Consider the following 18672-nt stretch of genomic DNA (forward strand, 5'->3'; position numbering starts at 1 on the left):
GAACAAGGAAATATCACAACAGACACGAGTGAAATACAAAACATAATTAGAAGCTATTTTGAAAATCTATACTCCAACAAAACAGAAAACCTCAAAGACATCAACAAGTTTCTAGAGACATATGAATTGCCTAAACTGAACGAGGAGGACATACACAACTTAAATAAATCAATTTCAAGCAGTGAAATAGAAGAGGTCATCAAAAGCCTACCAACAAAGAAAAGTCCAGGACCAGATGGGTTCTCAGCCGAGTTCTACAAAACCTTTAAAGAAGAGCTCTTTCCAATACTTCTCAAAATATTCCATAAAATAGAAGAGAAGGGAACCCTCCCAAACTCATTCTATAAAGCCAATATCACACTGATACCTAAACCAGACAGAGACACATCAAGGAAAGAAAATTTCAGACCAATATCCTTAATGAACATCAACGCAAAAATTCTCAACAAAATTTTAGCAAATCGCATACAAAAACGTATTAAAAAGATAGTGCACCCTGATCAAGTGGGTTTCATCCCAGGGATGCAAGGTTGGTTCAACATCAGGAAATCAATAAATGTAATTCACCATATCAATAGACTTAAAGTCAAGAATCACATGATTATTTCAATCGATGCAGAAAAAGCATTTGATAAAATACAGCATCCCTTCATGCTCAAAACACTAGAAAAAATAGGGATAGTGGGAACATTCCTTAACATTGTAAAGGCCATTTATGCTAAGACCATGGCTAATACCATTCTAAATGGTGAAAAACTGAAAGCATTCCCCCTAAAAACTGGAACAAGGCAGGGATGCCCTCTTTCACCACTTCTATTCAACATCGTTCTTGAGACTCTAGCCAGAGCAATTAGACAAACCAAAGAAATTAAAGGGATACGAATTGGAAAAGAGGAACTCAAACTATCCCTGTTTGCTGATGACATGATTATATATTTAGAGGAACCTGGAAATTCCACCAGAAAACTCTTAGAACTCATAAGTGAATTTAGTAAAGTAGCAGGTTACAAGATCAATGCTCATAAATCCAATGCATTTTTATACATAAGTGATGAATCTTCAGAAAGAGAAATTAGGAAAACTACCCCATTCACAATAGCCTCGAAAAAAATAAAATACTTGGGAATCAATCTCACAAAAGAGGTGAAAGAGCTCTACAATGAGAACTACAGAACACTAAAGAAAGAAATTAAAGAAAACCTTAGAAGATGGAAAGATCTCCCATGTTCATGGATAGGAAGAATTAATATTGTCAAAATGGCCATACTACCAAAAGTGCTATATAGATTCAATGCAATTCCAATTAAAATCCCAATGATGTACCTTACAGAAATAGAGCAAGCAATTATGAAATTCATCTGGAAGAATAAGAAACCCAGAATAGCTAAAGCAATCCTCAGTTGAAAGAGCGAAGCAGGGGGTATCACAATACCAAATCTTCAACTCTATTACAAAACAATAGTAACAAAAACGGCATGGTATTGGTACCAAAATAGACAGGTAGATCAATGGTACAGAATAGAAGACACGGACACAAACCCAAATAAATACAATTTTCTCATACTAGACAAAGGTGCCAAAAATATGCAATGTAGAAAAGATAGCCTCTTCAACAAATTGTGCTGGGAAAACTGGAAATCCATATGCAACAAAATGAAATTAAACCCCTATCTCTCACCCTGCACAAATCTCAACTCACAATGGATCAAGGACCTCGGAATCAGACCGGAGACCCTGCATCTTATAGAAGAAAAAGTAGGTCCAAACCTTCAACTTGTTGGCTTAGGAGCAGACTTCCTCAACAGGACTCCCATAGCACAAGAAATAAAAGCAAGAATCAACCACTGGGATAGAGTCAAACTAAAAAGCTTTCTCTCAGCAAAGGAAACTATCAGTAATGTGAAGAGAGAGCCTACGGAGTGGGAGAATACCTTTGCCACTCATACTTCAGATAGAGTGCTAATATCCCAAATCTATAAAGAACTCAAAAAACTCTACACCAAGAATACAAATAATCCAATCAACAAATGGGCTAAGGAAATGAACGGACACTTCACAGAAGAAGATGTACAAGCAATCAACAGATATATGAAAAAATGTTCAACATCTCTGGTAATAAGAGAAATGCAAATCAAAACTACCCTAAGATTTCATCTCACCCCAATTAGAATGGCGATTTTCAAGAACATAAGCAACCATAGGTGTTGGCGAGGATGTGGGGAAAAAGGTACACTCATACATTGCTGGTGGGGTTGCAAATTAGTGCAGCCACTCTGGAAAGCAGTATGGAGATTCCTCAGAAAGCTTGGAATGGAACCACCATTTGACCCAGCTATCGCACTCCTTGGCCTATACCCAAAGGACTTAAAATCATCATAGTACAGAGAAACAGCCACATCAATGTTCATAGCTGCTCAATTCACTATAGCCAGACTGTGGAACCAACCTAGATGCCCTTCAGTTGATGAATGGATAAAGAAACTGTGGCATATATATACAATGGAATATTACTCTGCCATGAGGAATGACAAAATTATGGCATTTGCAGGCAAATGGATGAAATTGGAGGATATCATGCTAAGTGAGATAAGCCAATCTCAAAAAACTAAAGGACGAATGATCTTGCTGATAAGCAGATGAGGACATATAAGGGGGGGGGTAGGAGGGTTTAGTGTTAGGGTTAGGGTTAGGTTTAGGGTTCAGGATAAGGAGGGTGGTAAGAATGGAGGAAGAAAGGAATGTATAGAGGGAAAAGAGGGTTGGGAGGGGAGGGGGGAAGGGAAAAAAATAACAGAATGAATCAAACAACATTGCCCTATGTAAATTTATGATTTTAATTAAAATTAAAAAAAAGGAAGCAAGGATGATCTGTAAAATGAGAGCTTTGAATGAGATGACCTTGGAAACATCTAGAAATTCAAATTCAAAAAAATAATTTATAATTTGGACAGCATTATCTGAGCACTCACCTACAGCTCTGATGATATGACCAGTCTCCCTAAGCCAGGCAATGCTCAGTGCTAATTATGGAAGTAATTATGTAATTTGGTTGTTGCTAATAGGAGGTTAAGAATTACAGGAACCAATCCTCAACACTGAAGAAGAAAAAAAAAAAAAAAAAAAAAAAAGGAGGAGGAGGAGAAAAAGAAAAATAGGCATCATATTTTAAGATGTGTTTCTTTAAGACAACACTGTAAGATAGAATTTGTTATCATTTCCTTAGAAATGAAGGACACAATCTTACAGAGATTATACTGCTGAGTAAGAATCAGAGCCAGACAAGCAAACTTGGATCCAGTCAAAGTCCAGAGGCCCTCCATTGAACCCAGGACAGCAGGTCACATTGTCTGTCCACACTATATGGACCTATGGAGAAATAATTTATATTAGTCAAGTGTTTTCAAAACATGTTTTAAATCAAAAAACCCAAGGAATAAAAAAAAAGAAAGTAAGATTTGTAATCTGCTTCCAAATCCCAACCCCCACATTATTAACCTTCTAAGAAGAAAGAATTATTGCTGTCTTGTCAACCTGAGGGACTTCCTTGTGCCTCTTGAAGGAGAGAAAAGAGAGGACCATTGGAAGATGCCAAAAGAGTGTCAACTGTTCTATATGAGAAAGCTGACCTGAGAAAAAAGAATAGTCAGCAAGTTATAAGCCTTGGAGAGGCTAAGGAGTATGAAGCATTTGAAATCAATATATCTATGTATCCTAGATATATCATAATATCCTATGATGTGGGGGGTTTTGAGGAGAGAAATGGGGCCATAAACCAGCCCCATTTAAATTACTCATAAAACAAGCCAAGGTTCTCAGCTGAGGAGTCCAAGGGCATAGTCCGCCTAAACACACTCAAAATAAACTGCTTCCATGGGAAGCCATTCCCCTTGCATCTTCAAAAGTAGTTTAAAATATTTTAAAATAGTAATGCAATTAGAATCAAGCAGAGTTCTAAGCACAGGTAGATGAGTTAAGAGAATGCCTTACCCCAAAGACCCTTTCAACATTTTGTATTACTTAAGACATCATGAACAGGGAGTATAACTTTTTATTTCACAATTAAAGAATTAATTGGGTCTTCTACAAGAATTGCCAACTCTGTCAATGTGTGTATTCAATTTTATATTTAAATTCCGTATGTATAATGATAGTGTAATAAAGGCAAACCATCTTCCTACCTCATTTAAATTGGCAAGGCTGCAAATTTGATGTTATTGAATTTAGGTTAACCTCACAAAAATGTAGATGTTTCTATTAGGATAAGGAAAAAAATGGAACATAAAAACAATCAGTTAATATTATTTTAAAATTTGAATCCTAAATGTCTACCAATTTGTGTATGTGTGTGTATTTGAAATATTCACATGGCATATGATAGCACACTAAATAATTTGGATAGAATAAAACAGTAAAGAAAAATAGAATTATGATAATGAAATGTATTCAAAGGAGATTACTATAGGAAAAAGAGAAAAATATTATGCTAACAAGTTAACAAATGAGTTGAGTTGGCCAGTAATTTGATTAAGCCTAAATTTGGAGTGGAAAATAATTTCAAATTTTATGTTTTCAAAGGGCAGTGAAAACTGAAGAACCACAGCTCCCCAAAATGAGAAGGAAAAGAAGAAAAGCCTATAAAAAATGGAAAACCTTGAATACCACAGTATGTAAGTTCCATTCGATGCTTTTATAAGTAGTATAAGTTGAACTACCACCTTATGTACTTTGTTCTTTACCACAGGAATGTCTATAATATGAAATAGGAAGATAAGTACATGTAAATATTATAGGATGATTTTAAAGTTTAGCCTGTTATTATATATACAATTCTGCAGTAATTATTAGCGTTATGTGTTGTGATGATAAAAATTTAAATAAAAATATTTACTTATTCAGACATAGAATATTAAGGCCACTATCCTTAGAGTCTATCATCATCCTTATATTATTTTATCAGTTCTATTTTCTTGCTTACAGACATTAAGAATAATCAATTGAAAGGGGATAAAAAATTGGAAAGGGCTATAAACTGAACTGTTCTTGGCTTGAAGGTGTTATTTTAAGAATAAACTATAGTCCCCAGTTCTGGAAGGCAGTCCATCAGCCTATAAACTGTTATCACAGTCATGCTCTGTCATAAATGTACTTTGGAAAAATATGTCTCTATGTCTTTTCTCCCATGACTTCCACATTACAGCTTTCAGATTATAACCAGACCCACTAGAAATTACTTCAGTAATTTCTACCAAGAGAGAAGCCCTTCTGTCAAACTAGAAAACAGACAAATGGGAAAGATTCTACTCTCCAACTAATTTCATTATGCTCAAAGGTTTTATTTTTCCTGTTGAAGAGAATTTATTTATTTTCTGTTTGCACACATATAAGTATTTATATAAAATATTAAATATTTATACAGTTATGTTTAATTTGATAACATTTAAAGAAAATTTACAAATAATTTTTTTAATTTAGTTTCATCAGATTATTAAAAAATCATCTTTGAACACCTGCTTCATCAATTTCCATGGTATCATTATTTACTTCTTGCCCATTCTTCTTTCTTTTCCTTAACAAATAATCTCTTTGAGATGCAGTTCAAAATAGAATATGAGATCTTTCTGTTTTTTTCCACTGTGTTTTATACAAGGTACCTCATTTTCAGCTTCACAAATTTCTCACAATTTCAACTTTAAAAAGCAGAGAAGTACAAGTTGCAAGCTCACAATCCTTAGGCCAAAGTTGGTTTCTACATATTGGTCTCCACCTGAAAAGTGGTGTTGTTTTGGTTTTTTTAATTTGAGCCAATTCTTAGAAATTAGGAGGGATTTCACAGTATAATAAATCCAGAATCTTGTTCTGTCCTGGAAAATAAGAATATGTGGTAGTACCAGGATCCCTTCTCACATGTCTGCTATCGGGTGGGACTGAGTTACAGAGGAAGTACACCTAGCCTGCTTCACTTGTTGATGTCATCCAAATTGGAGTTCATAATGATATCCTATAAAAGGCCTGGGCCAAAGGATTCTGACAGACCTGTTTGAAAGGCTGCCTGGAAACCATACTTTATTTTCTTTCATCCTCATTACTCACATCTTCATTGATGGTACTTTCTCAAAATATACGCAGTTTGATATAGCCTGTAACATAACACTACATTTAAATACCTGATAACGGCAACTTGCTCTTTATCAAGAAGTTGTATTTAAAAATTACTTGCACACATTTCTATTGAAATTTTCACTTCACCCACTTTTGGAAGTTGTTGTTTTTGAGTTAAAGCTTAATTAAATTCTTATTTCCTAAAACTACCAGATGGTATTATTCACTCTGAGAATTAATTAAAAATAAAATACTTATTAGAAGTGAACTTTTGTGGAAAATAACTTGACATACTAGAAATGGATAAAAACTGTTAACTACAATATAAAGAATATAAAGGATATGAAAAGATGCATTATGTTTCATCTGCTTTAAATGGACACAGAATGTTTTTCCTCTTTTTTTTTTCTTTTTTGTTTTTTTGTTTTATTTTGTTTTGCTTCCTCTTTTAGGTACATCTCAGCCTTCTGGTCAAGCATGCCAAAATAATATTAAAGACCTTGAAAAGGAAGTCAAAGGAGATACCTTGAAAGCTGCATTTCATCAGACTGGTGCATTAGGGAAATCTAAGGAAAATGGAGATGAACATATGTCTGCTTCTGTGAATGGAAAACAAAATTCCTCTTTTCTCCCTGAAGAAAAGAAGCAACCTCCATCTGACAGCAAAATATGTAGGGGAAAGGAAAATGATGATCCTCCTTTGGCCATCTCTCACCAACTAAAGAAAGCATTACCAGTGGTCATGTTTAATGACTGTGAAGAATCATTATCAGAAAAAATTACACAAAAAGATTTCAAAAGCACAGTAGAAAACTGTAAACCAGAAAAGGGCAAATTTATTACAGAAGTGAAATGTGGGGCTTTCAATGTGCAAGTAGAAATCAAGAAAAGCATTTTCTGTAAAACAGGAGCACAGTTCCCAACAAAAAAGGTATGTCCAACATGTCACCAGCGATTCTCTGCCAGGCTCTCTAGGAGATGCTACACATCTAGGAGATGCTTTCCTAAATACAATAATACAGTGGCAGAAAAATTAAAACCTGAAGCATCACCTAAACAGGGAGAAATGATCAGAACTGAGAGCCCCTCACTGAAAGTAAGCATTGTAGGAAAAGAAATTAAGGTTAAATACATAAGTAAGAAACAGAATATATTAATTAATATAACTCACCCTAAAAGAAGGGGGAAAATAACCAAATACAGAAACATTTCCTCCAATCCCACCCCTAAGGAACCTTTCAGATCTCCTTCACAGTCTGATATTAAGCACCCTGTAAAACAGCAGCTTGAAAACAAGCACCAGAGTTTAGATGGTTCACAGGCCTCTCCTCCTGTTGTGTGCACCATACAGAAGAATTCTGACACAATTCTGGTTTCTTTAACCTCAACTCCCAAGAGGGAGAAAAATAAGTCTGACTCACTATCTGTAGTCTCTGATGATTCTGAGGGAGAATCTGCCATCTCTCAGCAGAAGATTTTTAAAATTAGTCACAACACCCCTGAGAAGAAACATTTCTCCGGAGCTGATGCTCTTCCCAAAAACATTCTTCGTACTTCATATGATACTCTAAAGACCACACATTTAAGTAATATATATTTAAATAAAACACCTTTTGAGGATTCTAAGGATGTGAGTAAAGAGAGAAAAATCAACTCTGCTGTCCCAGAAAATATCACATCAGATTCAAATACACAGCAGATCACAGATGGAACAAATCCTTTGCAAAGTACCATTACCAACATCGTTCCCATTCAAGATGTCTCAGACTCTGACTTTTGTTCTCTGTCTTCTCTAAGCATTCAGCTTTTGGGAGAAAAGACAACCAGTATCTATTGCAAGGGCAACAAAACTTCACCCACAGAAGGCTATAAGAACTCAAATTCTACATCTTTCTCTTCTGTTCAAAATGCTCTGAAGTCTTCTACCTCATTCAGTCCATCTCACTTAGAACCGAAAGATACTCTCAAGCATACATTTTCCTTTAACCACTGTACTGAACTTGTGATAGACCATGAGAAAGAGCACAGTGATATGACTGAAACAAACATTAACAAAGCCTTTATATGTGGTGACTCTTGTGCAAACGCACAGCAACTATTGGAAAGGAAGAGTATACAAGGTCCAAACCCAAGCTCTGCATCCTGCAGCAGCCTAGCTGATGAGAGTCCACTCCGTGATGTTAGCCACGGCACTGTGGAATGGGACCAAACAGAAGCCTGGAAAAATCATCCAGAGACAGTAGCCTCTAGCAGAACAAAAGTGTCAGTCATGACTTTCATAACTGATAAGTTAGAGCAAAGATTAATTACTCAGAATGATAAAGAACACACAATTGATTCTAATGGTCCCTTGGAAATGAGAAACTCAAAAGAGTCACCCAACTCTTTGGGGAATGTTGAAAACGACAAATGCGAGATAATACCAGTGATAATGAATGCATGCCACAGAGATTTTGAAGACCTACCCAGTGAGAATCATGATGAAATCTGTCTTCAAATGGACCTTCCACCAAACACTGCTGAGACCAACTGCAAAGTGTGTGCTACGGATAAGCTCTTTCTTATAGAGAAAACACTAAACAGTGGTGCAGACCAATGTGGTAACCAATATGGTATCCAAGATGAAAAGGACCTTGAATTAACCAGTTTTCAACACCAGTCTGCAGAGTGCCAAAGGATTTCATCAACAAAACCAGATTCTGAAGGAGATGAGAATGAAAAGGACTATTCTCACCAAATAGACATACTGCTGTCTCCTCAGAAGCAAAAGGCATGGAAAGGTACAGTGGCTATACAGAATCTTGTAACTTTCATTATTTTTATTGAACTTTGGAAAGTCTTAAGGGTAAGGGTTTCCTTTTTTAATTGCTTAGGATTTTTTCTTTATTGCCCAAGATAGAGTTTTATAGAGTTAGATATACATGAGCAATCATATGTCAGCCTGCTTTTTTACATTATCACCCACTCTACTCATAAATAGTACATAGAAAAATCACCAATGCTGCAGTTTAAGACAAAGTTAAAAAATCAATTTCTCTTTAAGAAGCTGATGTATTGCCAGATCAATTTGTAGGAAATGTTAGCCTCTTGCCACTCTTAAATAATCCACCATATCGTTTCTTCTTGCAAGCTAAGCATGTTTAAAAGAATGGGAAGAATATGTTTGTAATAAGCAGTGTTTTAAAACCTTGCTGTGGCATTATAGAAACATGGTTATGCAGGTCTCCAGAGGTAGTGTGGAATAACAATTAAAGCAAAGGACAAAAACCAGAAACAATCATGGCTAATCCTAACTGAGCCATTCATGGGCCTTTGACCTCCAGCAGACCTCTGGTCTCCCTTGTGCATTTGGTTGGCCCTGCTCAACCCACTGATAGAACCCAGAATCTCTCCAGTCCTCAAGAAGGACTAAGATGGAAGCTCTTTTCTAAATCCATAATACTCTATCTGTTTTCAGTCTGGGACCATCACAATATCATTTTTGTCACTTCATAAAAGGCCCTTATTTTTCTCAATGAGCTCAAATTATTTTATTTATTTATTTATTTATTTATTTATTTATTTATTTATTATTTTGGGTGCTGGGGATCGAACTCAGAGCCTTGTACTTACAAGGCAAGCACTCTACCGACTGAGCCATCGCCCCAGCCCCATCAAATTATTTTATATTCAATATTATCACTATTCCATATTGTAAATAAAATAAGTCTTGAATGAGCAAAAATTGCCTTCCAAGCTGCAGATAACAGGGGTTGGGGATGTAGTTCAGAGGCAGAGTGCTTGTCTAGCACGCAGAAGGTCCTTGGTTCAATCCCCAGCACCAATACGTAAATAAGGAAATAAATAGGGAAGCTAACTTGCCAATTACATTCTGTAAATGCTTAGAAATGAGATTTGGAAGGTTAAAACTTAATGGAGAAGCTATTTTTTCTTTGTTGTTTTTCTAAATTTATGCATTAATTAATAAAAAATTTCATTTAACACAAAAAAGCATAATCAATTGCATAAATGTTGGCATAAAAATGTGAAATTTGCTTTGTGAAAAATAAATTATTTAAAGCAGTATAAAACCTATGCAGTCACCTGCTTGATATGAATTCCGTCAAGCAAAGACCATTTATCACAGCCACTGATTCCCAGTGCCAATATAACTCCAGATATCAGATCAATGACATGAATCCAAACATTTGCTTCAGTGCATAGTTATTGAAAACTGAAAAAGAAGCACGGAATAAGCACTGGTGCCTCCCAGAGGAAATACGTGTTTACCAGGATGAGTCTCTTTGACTGACTCTCTTTCCCCCAGAGACAGGCTCATCCTTGCGCTTCCTCTCCTAACAAGATACATTTCCTTAAGACAATCAATAATCCAAGTCAGAATCTGCCCCAAACTGAGATAACCCTTCAATGAACTTAGAAATTGTCCCATTTGGTAAACAATTCCAGTCGTTGGTTCTCTATGTATATATGGTTCATCAAAAGGTTATTCCTACAACTCTCTCCCTTGATCTCTAATGCCTCTTCCCTTATTAATTCTGTTCCAGCCACATTGACCTACCTAGAATCTTCCAACAAACATCTTCCCTCAGACTCTTTGCATGTACAGCTCCCACTACCTAGACCAGTCTTTGTCCACATGTCCATGTTCAGTCTCTTCTCCTCATATCTCTGCTCACATAGCACACATTCAGTAAGCCTTCTTTGACCACTGAATTTAAAATTTCAATTTGATCTGTTCTTGTTCCAACCCAGATAAACTCTATCCCTTTTCCATGTTTTACTTTTATGCCTAGCATTTTCACCTTCTAATATTTTACGGGTTGATTTTGTTTATGTTCTATTTTCTTCCATGAGAATGTCAGCTTCACAAGGGCATGGATTTTTCCTGTTTTGATTATTGCTACATCCACAGCATTAGACAGTACCTGTCCTGTAGTGTAGAAACTCAATAAATATTTGTAGAATGAATGCAGAGAAGCATATCAGGTTTCTTTATGTAATGCCCTGTTCACATACCAACACTTATGTGCATGTGCAAACACACACACACACACAGGGAGGGAAAAAAATTCAGAAATTAAAACATTTGCAGAAAAGCTATTTAAATGTATAAATCTATAAATATTTGCAGGGATTTGACTCTCCTAGAGCTATGAATATCTTTTTATTTTATTGAACAAAATTGTGAGTATGCTACTGATACCTCAGGCCAGGACTGAATAAACTTATCAGGCCAGAATTGCTTTGAAGAACTTGGACACCTTTGGGCTATTTTACCATAAATCATGCATCCAATATAGACACAAACTTAAGTCTATCTTTTCAAACAGGCTTTCATAACTCTTCAGAGTCTATCCATGTACCTCAGATTAAGAATCCCTGACGTGAGTGCTGACTGTAATATTTATGTAGTGCCTTCCAGCATGTATGTGTATCTGGGAATTAACTAGATTGGAGGTTACAAGCTAGACTATCTACTGGGGCCAGACAGGCAATGTAAATGAGTAAAACAGACTGCATGTGGGAAAGTGTGGAATGTTGGAGAAGTAGTGACCTGAGGGAATGAGAGTGCAGTCTAGTACATCCAGGTCTTCTGACTTTTCAAGATACCTGGAGATGTGGATTTTTTTTCACATGTGAATCTCCATGTTATAAAATTTGGAAGACATAGTGCATATTAAACCATATGCCACCTCTGAACTAGCTAAATGAAAAGACATAAGCGTGGGGTGTGGCAGGAGGCAACAGAGTCAGCCTAGTGTAAAGGAAAAGATTTCAATGTGAACCTTTTATAACTTAATATTGAGTTCTTCTTCTCCCATATAAGGCTATGTGTTCTTGGGTAAAAAGGTACTTGCTCAGGGACTGATTTTTTTATTTTTAAATGAACTGAAATATAAGATCTAAGCCAAAGAACTAGATCTTTAATAAGGAAACCAAAAGTAAGTAACCATGAGAAAATGACAGATAGAAAAGGCTTAGGTGATATTTTATATGGCACAGACCTATTCATAACTAAATGGTCATTTATATGGAATATGACACAAAACTTATGTGTAACGCATAAGATATTTTATTTCCCTGTACCTCTTAAAAAGGAGCAATTCCAGGGGCTGAGGTTGTGACTCAGTGGTGGAGCGCTTGCCTCACAGGTGTAAGGCACTAGTTTTGATCTTCAGCATCACATAAAATAAATAAATAAAAGTGTATGTTCATCTACAACTCAAGATATTTTTTAAAAAGGAGCAATTCCAAGAGCCCATACCAAAGCAAAAAGGTTTAGAAGACTCTGTAGTATGAAAGAGTTTGGGATCTCAAACTCTGCATCAAATATCAAGAATAAAAAGATGAAAATTATTCCTTTCCTTACAGAAGACTACAAATGTTGGGATAGTAGTCAACAAGTGGACAGGGTGAAACTGGGATCTTCCCATACATGTGAGCATTTCAACATTTCTTGGTTCAGCTGCAGTGCTTGTGGTTTTTCTCCTGCAGGGCTCCTGCCAGATCTGCATCTTTTTCTTGGTCTTCCCACACTCTTCCTGTGTCTCCCCCTGGCTTTTGAGGTAGTAGCTTCCACTTTCACACTCGTGCTTGGTGACTCAGTCCATTCATGCTGGTATAACAAAGTATTAGAGACTAGGTAATTTATTTTTATGGTTCTGGAGCTGACAAAGTCAAAATCTCTGGTGAATCTTCTTGCTGCTACCAAGATGGGATATTATTGCTGTGCCCTCCCATGGCAGAACACAGAGGGGAGAAAAGGCCCAAATAGTACCCCCTAGCTCTTTAAAGGATAGTAATACCATTCAAAGCCCTCAGGAGTTAACTGTCTAAATGTCCCACCCTTAATACTACCACATTGGGTCTTAGTTTCCAACATATGAATCTGAAGAGACACAAACTTTCAACCATAGCACTTAGTAAAACTTTGTGTTTCTTTATGAATTGACCTATTATCCTATAAAGTGTCAGTGCATATTTTAACAGAGCTCCTTGATACTTAAGTCCCAGCATTCTAGCCCCAGAAAATTGCCTGATTCCTAGAAACGCTCAATAAATATCTACATTGTATTCATGGAATGAGGGATAGATTCACAGGTGAATGAAAATTAAGATAAACACGCAACGCAAAATGCAAAACCATTCTAACAAGTTTTATCATACAAGGATTAGGCTGACTCACAGGTAGTATATTTGAGTCTAGGGAGTATGTAAGCTTAGATTGAATGACTACTTGGTAGAAATTTTGCAGAAGTGCTTTGAGCTGTAGAGGGTGGTTGGACCATATCTCTTCTGTATTCTGTACAAAACAGATTTTACAAATTCCAAGATGGACAACAGCAGTGATGTTTATACTTGGCCAGTTGTTCATAAATTCTCAAATTACATTTCAAAGCACTCTATAGGGCATATACTTTCTCCTAATTTTAATGTATAAGAACGTCCTAGAGGGAGACTTCCCACCATACCACAGGGCCATGTTTATATCACACACCATCCCCTAGGCTCGTAAGACTTCTTTTTCCCTCAACAACTTGTAAAAAAGACTGCAATTACATGTAAGATATTTGATATTAGAAAATTCTTCCTTTCATGGATGCCTTCATTATCATGAACTCTTAATCTTAACAAGTGGCATAACTAGAACAAGTTTTGGAAAAAATATCTGGAGGTCATTTTACAACATTTTTTAAAGTTCCAGTACTGTAATATTCCAGAGGGTAAAAGTTTTCATGTTCATTGTTGCAGTCCCAATAACCAGCACAATAGAAACTAAAATGAAGAAAGCGCTAAAAATTACATAAAAAGGGTAGTTTTGCTGTCATCGTTTCATTTCCCAGGAAAGAGGTAAGAGTCAACAATAAGTTATGGAAAACTAGAGAAATTGAATAATGATTTTTTTCTTACAATACACAGTGTCTTTGCTTGTAATGACAGAAGTCAATAGTTTGGAACTGTATAAAGTATCTGAAGTTGTTTTTTATACAAATATAAAATTAACAATGCCTTCATGCATTTTTGAATTTCTTCTTTTCATCCTTTTGAAATAACATGATTAATAGAAAAGTATCATGATTAATAGAATTCAAATCATAAGTACTATAGTTCAGCAGTAAACTCACTGTCCTGGCTTGTAATCCAACTAATCCAGGTAATAATATCTTCTTCTTGAGAATTTAGCATATGTATTTTACAACTTCTACTTTGCCCCTCCATTGTAATTAATACAGAATCAGACATGTTGTTGATACCCCGTTAAATTTTCCAATGTAAATCTATATTTTAAAGCTGCATGGTATGCATTCTCTCCCTCCTCTCCCTCTAAGTAATACAAGTTTTGTAAAGGGATCAAGAAGAAATTAAATCATTTTAGTTCTGATCTACTGTGATTCTATTTCACATTTTATCTTGAAATGTTGTCTAACTTTCGTAGTCTATGTGGTTTAACCTAGATCAGAACTTGGAAATCAGTAGCCTCCGAAAGTTTTCCCAGGAGTTGACTTTTAGAGGTGCAAGAACCAGTGATGGTTCCCAGGAAGAAGCAATAGACCAGTGGGCCAGGAGGAGGCAGCAATTCAGAGATGGCCGAAGATGCAATTCAACAGGAGGGAGCTCATTCACCAGCAACATCACGGAAGGATCCAGTGAGTAGTCAGCTTCTTTTCCTAAGCAAAGGCACCAGCAGTTTACTGAATAGCAAAGGCAGCAGTTTACTGAATCTTAACCAAGGTTCGTCATCCAGCTGCTTTTATCTGCAAATACAAACTACTGTGTGAACATGGAAATGTAGTGATGATAAGTTTTTCTATGAATGACATTTGTGGAATAATCAACTCTCTGTTATCCATTAAGAAATCTCTCCTTTGTAAATTATCTTCTTCAAAAAGCACAACTGCCTGCTAAGTTTCCTCTTCTCTTTGGATAGGAAAAAAAAGGCTATCTAAAGTGTTCTTTATGAAATTAAATGTGTGTCCTATTTCAAGGAATCTGTATTGGTTTACAAAGTATGTATAATGCAAAAGGATAAGATAAACTTATTTGATTATAAGTAACAAGTTTTCTTCTTATGTTAACATTTCTAAAATGAGAGATATCTTCAAATGTATGTGCATTTTAGTGAGATAGTGTTTCTCTCGCTATTGAGAGTCTGTTTTTAAATCAGTGGGTACCTCAGTCCCTGAATCAAAAGCAACTGACAATGGAAGACAGGTCATCATTGAGAAAACCCAAATAAAGTGAAAATCCACATTAAAAAAAAAAAAAAAAAAAACAGGGATTAGTTTATTTAGTTACATAGGAAAGAAAGACGTGGCAAGGGAGGAAAGTGGGAAGGAAGGGAGGAAGAAAGGACGGGAGGGAAAAAAGGACAGGACAGCATTGTGATACAGAGAATGACTTTATGAAAAGACAGTGAATGTCCTAGGTCCTGTCCTACAGACAGACTGATGTGATATCACCAATACAGTTCATGAAGGTAGTGGTATAACTTGTCAAGAATAAGTGGGAGAGTTGGCACAGGCCAGCGCTGTAAATGTGGGGATGACAATTATAATTACTTTAAATAATCAAAAATCATACTATATTATCACCAGCACAACAATCTTATGTTCACTTGAGCAATGAGGAATGTAAGTTAAATGCTCTATTTTTGCCCTGAGAGTTTACATTCTTGTCCCTTTATCAACGTCTATTTTTTCCCAGTTCCTTCTTATTTGGCAGCGAGAGCCCAAGATCTGAAATCCTAAATTTTTATTTTCAAATTTACTGCAGTATAAGATTCCTTTGGTGTCCTTTATTATCCATATATCATTAAATACCTCCCTAGAGAATATACTTTTTATGTTAGACTTCCAATAAAATAACCCTACTACTTCACATTTGTTCTAATATTCTTGTCTTTTTACTACTAGTCCACCTGCCCCTTATCAACTGTTGCATTTATATTCTAGAATTTGATACAAATTTTTAAAATATTTTAATAATAAATGATATATTTCATTAGCTTTACCTTATCATTGCTTTTTTTTATTGATTACTTCAAACAGTTTAGTTTAAATTTCTTCTTGTTATGATCATGTTCTAATAACATTTTCAGGGAAATTCTGTGGGACATGAGCTGGATCCTTATCTATCTGAAATTATATTCACTTTCATCTTAATTATAAGTGATAGCGTGGCATAGTTTGATGTAGAATTCCAGGTTCAAGTTATGGAAGAAACTGGCTCATTGTTGTCCTGTAATTATGGTGATGATGAAAAGTCTAAGTCCAATCTGATTCTCACAATCTTTGTCATTAATCCACTTTCGTTTCTAGTATCTTTTAGGGGTTTCTCTTTATTCTTGGTTTACTAAAATTCTTCTATGTACCTCAGCATGTGTAGTTTAAATATTTGTTTCCTGTTTGGCATCCCATGGGATATTATATGTTGATGATTCATATTTCTTTAACTTTCATAAATTCCCAGAGATATTTTTTTCCAAATATTTGCTTTGTTCTTTCCTCTTTTGCATGTCCTACTGGCACCCCCATTCAGCTGGTCATTTTTGCGTTTATTCCCCATGTGCCTTAATTTTTCCTTTGGCCTTTGCATATCCTCATCTTTTTTTGTTACACTGAGAGAATTCCTTAGCTCTGTCGTTCAGCTTAGTAATTCCTGCTCTTTAGCCTTTTTTTTAACCTTTATAAATTCGAGCAATTTTATTTCTAATTTTAAAAATCTCTAAGCAGCTCTGGGTTTTTTATTGTTCTAATTTTTATACCTTTGAAACTATTTTTATATAAAGTTTTAATCTAATTGTTCTATCAATTATTTCCTCAGATGCACAAATCTTATTCAGATAGTGCCAATTTCTGGCTTAATGAGAATTTCTTTCTTTTTAAACTCATTTATAGATATTACAAAATATACACACGCATGCTACCTGCTCCTTCCCCTTATCATTTCTGTCTTAGATGAACTATTCTTAATCTCACATTATAACATCTGATTTCCTTAAATCCTGTCCACTCTTTTGAATAGTGTTTTTATTAAAGTCGCCTCTAAATATTCATTGGAGGGTATCGTTTTTTTCAAGCCACAACCTATGATACACCAGTACTCTTCTCCAGTGCTGTTGATGCCTGCCATCAAGGATCACCCAAACATCTACCAGTAAGACACAACTGCTTACTGCCTACAGAGACAGTGGGTCACCCACTCAACAAAGCTTTGATAATGCCTCAGAGTAAAACAGGCAAAATTGGGTTTCAATAAGAATTAGAAACTTGGTTTAAGGAAGGTTCTTAAATGTGATAACTTCGTTAGAATTGAGTAAGGGTCATGAATTGATAGTTTAAGACTAATGGAAATGGTAAGGCAAGGATTTTAAAGATTTCAGAGAATCTAAGGGAGTAAACTCTCTGTTGGGCATTTTTCCTGAAAAGTTGGTGATGTTTTTTGAAAGTTTCTAATAATTAAGTGTTTGACTGGCCGAAAGTCTCTTGGAAGAGCAAAATCGTGCTTAGACTGTGGAATAGGTCACACTAATTAAGACAGGAAGATGTATGATAGTAGGAGGTTTAGATTTTCAGTGTCCAAACAAAAAAGGGGATAGAAGTTTTGTTCTCAGTGTGCTCTAATCTCTAAATAAAGACCTGATATTTCATTAAGATTGATGCCCCAAACTGGATTTTCTAGAGAACAATGATCTTTTTTAAAATTTGTTCTAATTAGTTATACATGACGGTAGAATGCATCTTGATACATCATACATAAATTAAATATAACTTCTCATTCTTCTGGTTGTACATGATGTAGAGTTACACCAGTCTTGTAGTCATATATACATCTAGGGTAAAAATGTGTGATTCATTCTACTATCATTCCTACCCCCACACCTCCTGCCCTCCTTTCACTTCCCTCTGTCTAATCCAAAGTACCTCTATTCTTCCCTAGACTCCCTCCTTATTGTGAATTACCATTCGCATATCAGAAAAAACACTTAGCCTTTGGTTCTTTGGGATTGATTATTTTGGGTAGCATGATATTCTCAAGAGAGAAATGATATTGAACTGACATTCATTTTTTTTTGGTTTTGCATTTGATAGACTTTCTGTCTTTGAACATTTTATTTCTTTTCATGTAAGAAGACAAATCTTGTGTTATGCATGCAATTGATACATTAATTGACATTGATCCTGTATTTCTAGGTCCCACAAAGACTATACTCACACAAAAGCAATATAGGGTTGCTTGAAGACAAAGTAAAGAATATAGGGTTCCTTGAAGACATCAAAGGAGAAAGAGAGGAGAGGGTTGACACTTCATATCCCATGGCAAACAATTTGAAGTTCCCTTTGTCTATTACTTTATTTTGAAGGCACCTATGATGCCTTGTAGCCATCTAAGGAGTCCCCTTCACAGCACTGCTTCCCTTATAAATTCCTACATTCATGGTTTATGTTTTTCCAGAAACCTTAAAATTTCTCTCTTTTATATTGAAGGAAGATTCAACTGTAGTTTCAATTCTAAACCTGTGTAACCAAAATTATTGAGGTGTTCTGCAATTGCCCAACATTAATCAGCATC

The 18672-nt window shown here is 35.6% G+C and overlaps 2 protein-coding genes across 2 annotated transcripts in view; both read left to right on the forward strand.

The window, feature by feature from the left end:
* NUDT12 (nudix hydrolase 12) overlaps positions 1 to 18672 on the forward strand; it is a 97682-nt gene that overhangs the window by 59735 nt on the left and 19275 nt on the right. The window lies entirely within an intron of this gene.
* The window catches only part of LOC306664329 (uncharacterized protein), a gene marked incomplete at its 5' end in the record, with an annotated part of 117379 nt that overhangs the window by 3397 nt on the left and 95310 nt on the right, over positions 1 to 18672 (forward strand). Inside the window, 2 exons of the mRNA XM_079145159.1 lie at positions 6552 to 8879; positions 14556 to 14747. Coding sequence (XP_079001285.1) covers positions 6552 to 8879; positions 14556 to 14747 — 2520 coding nt within the window. The remainder of the gene's footprint in view (positions 1 to 6551; positions 8880 to 14555; positions 14748 to 18672) is intronic.

Source organism: Sciurus vulgaris (assembly GCF_902686455.1).
Source record: "Sciurus vulgaris genome assembly, chromosome: 6".
NCBI lineage: Eukaryota > Metazoa > Chordata > Mammalia > Rodentia > Sciuridae > Sciurus > Sciurus vulgaris.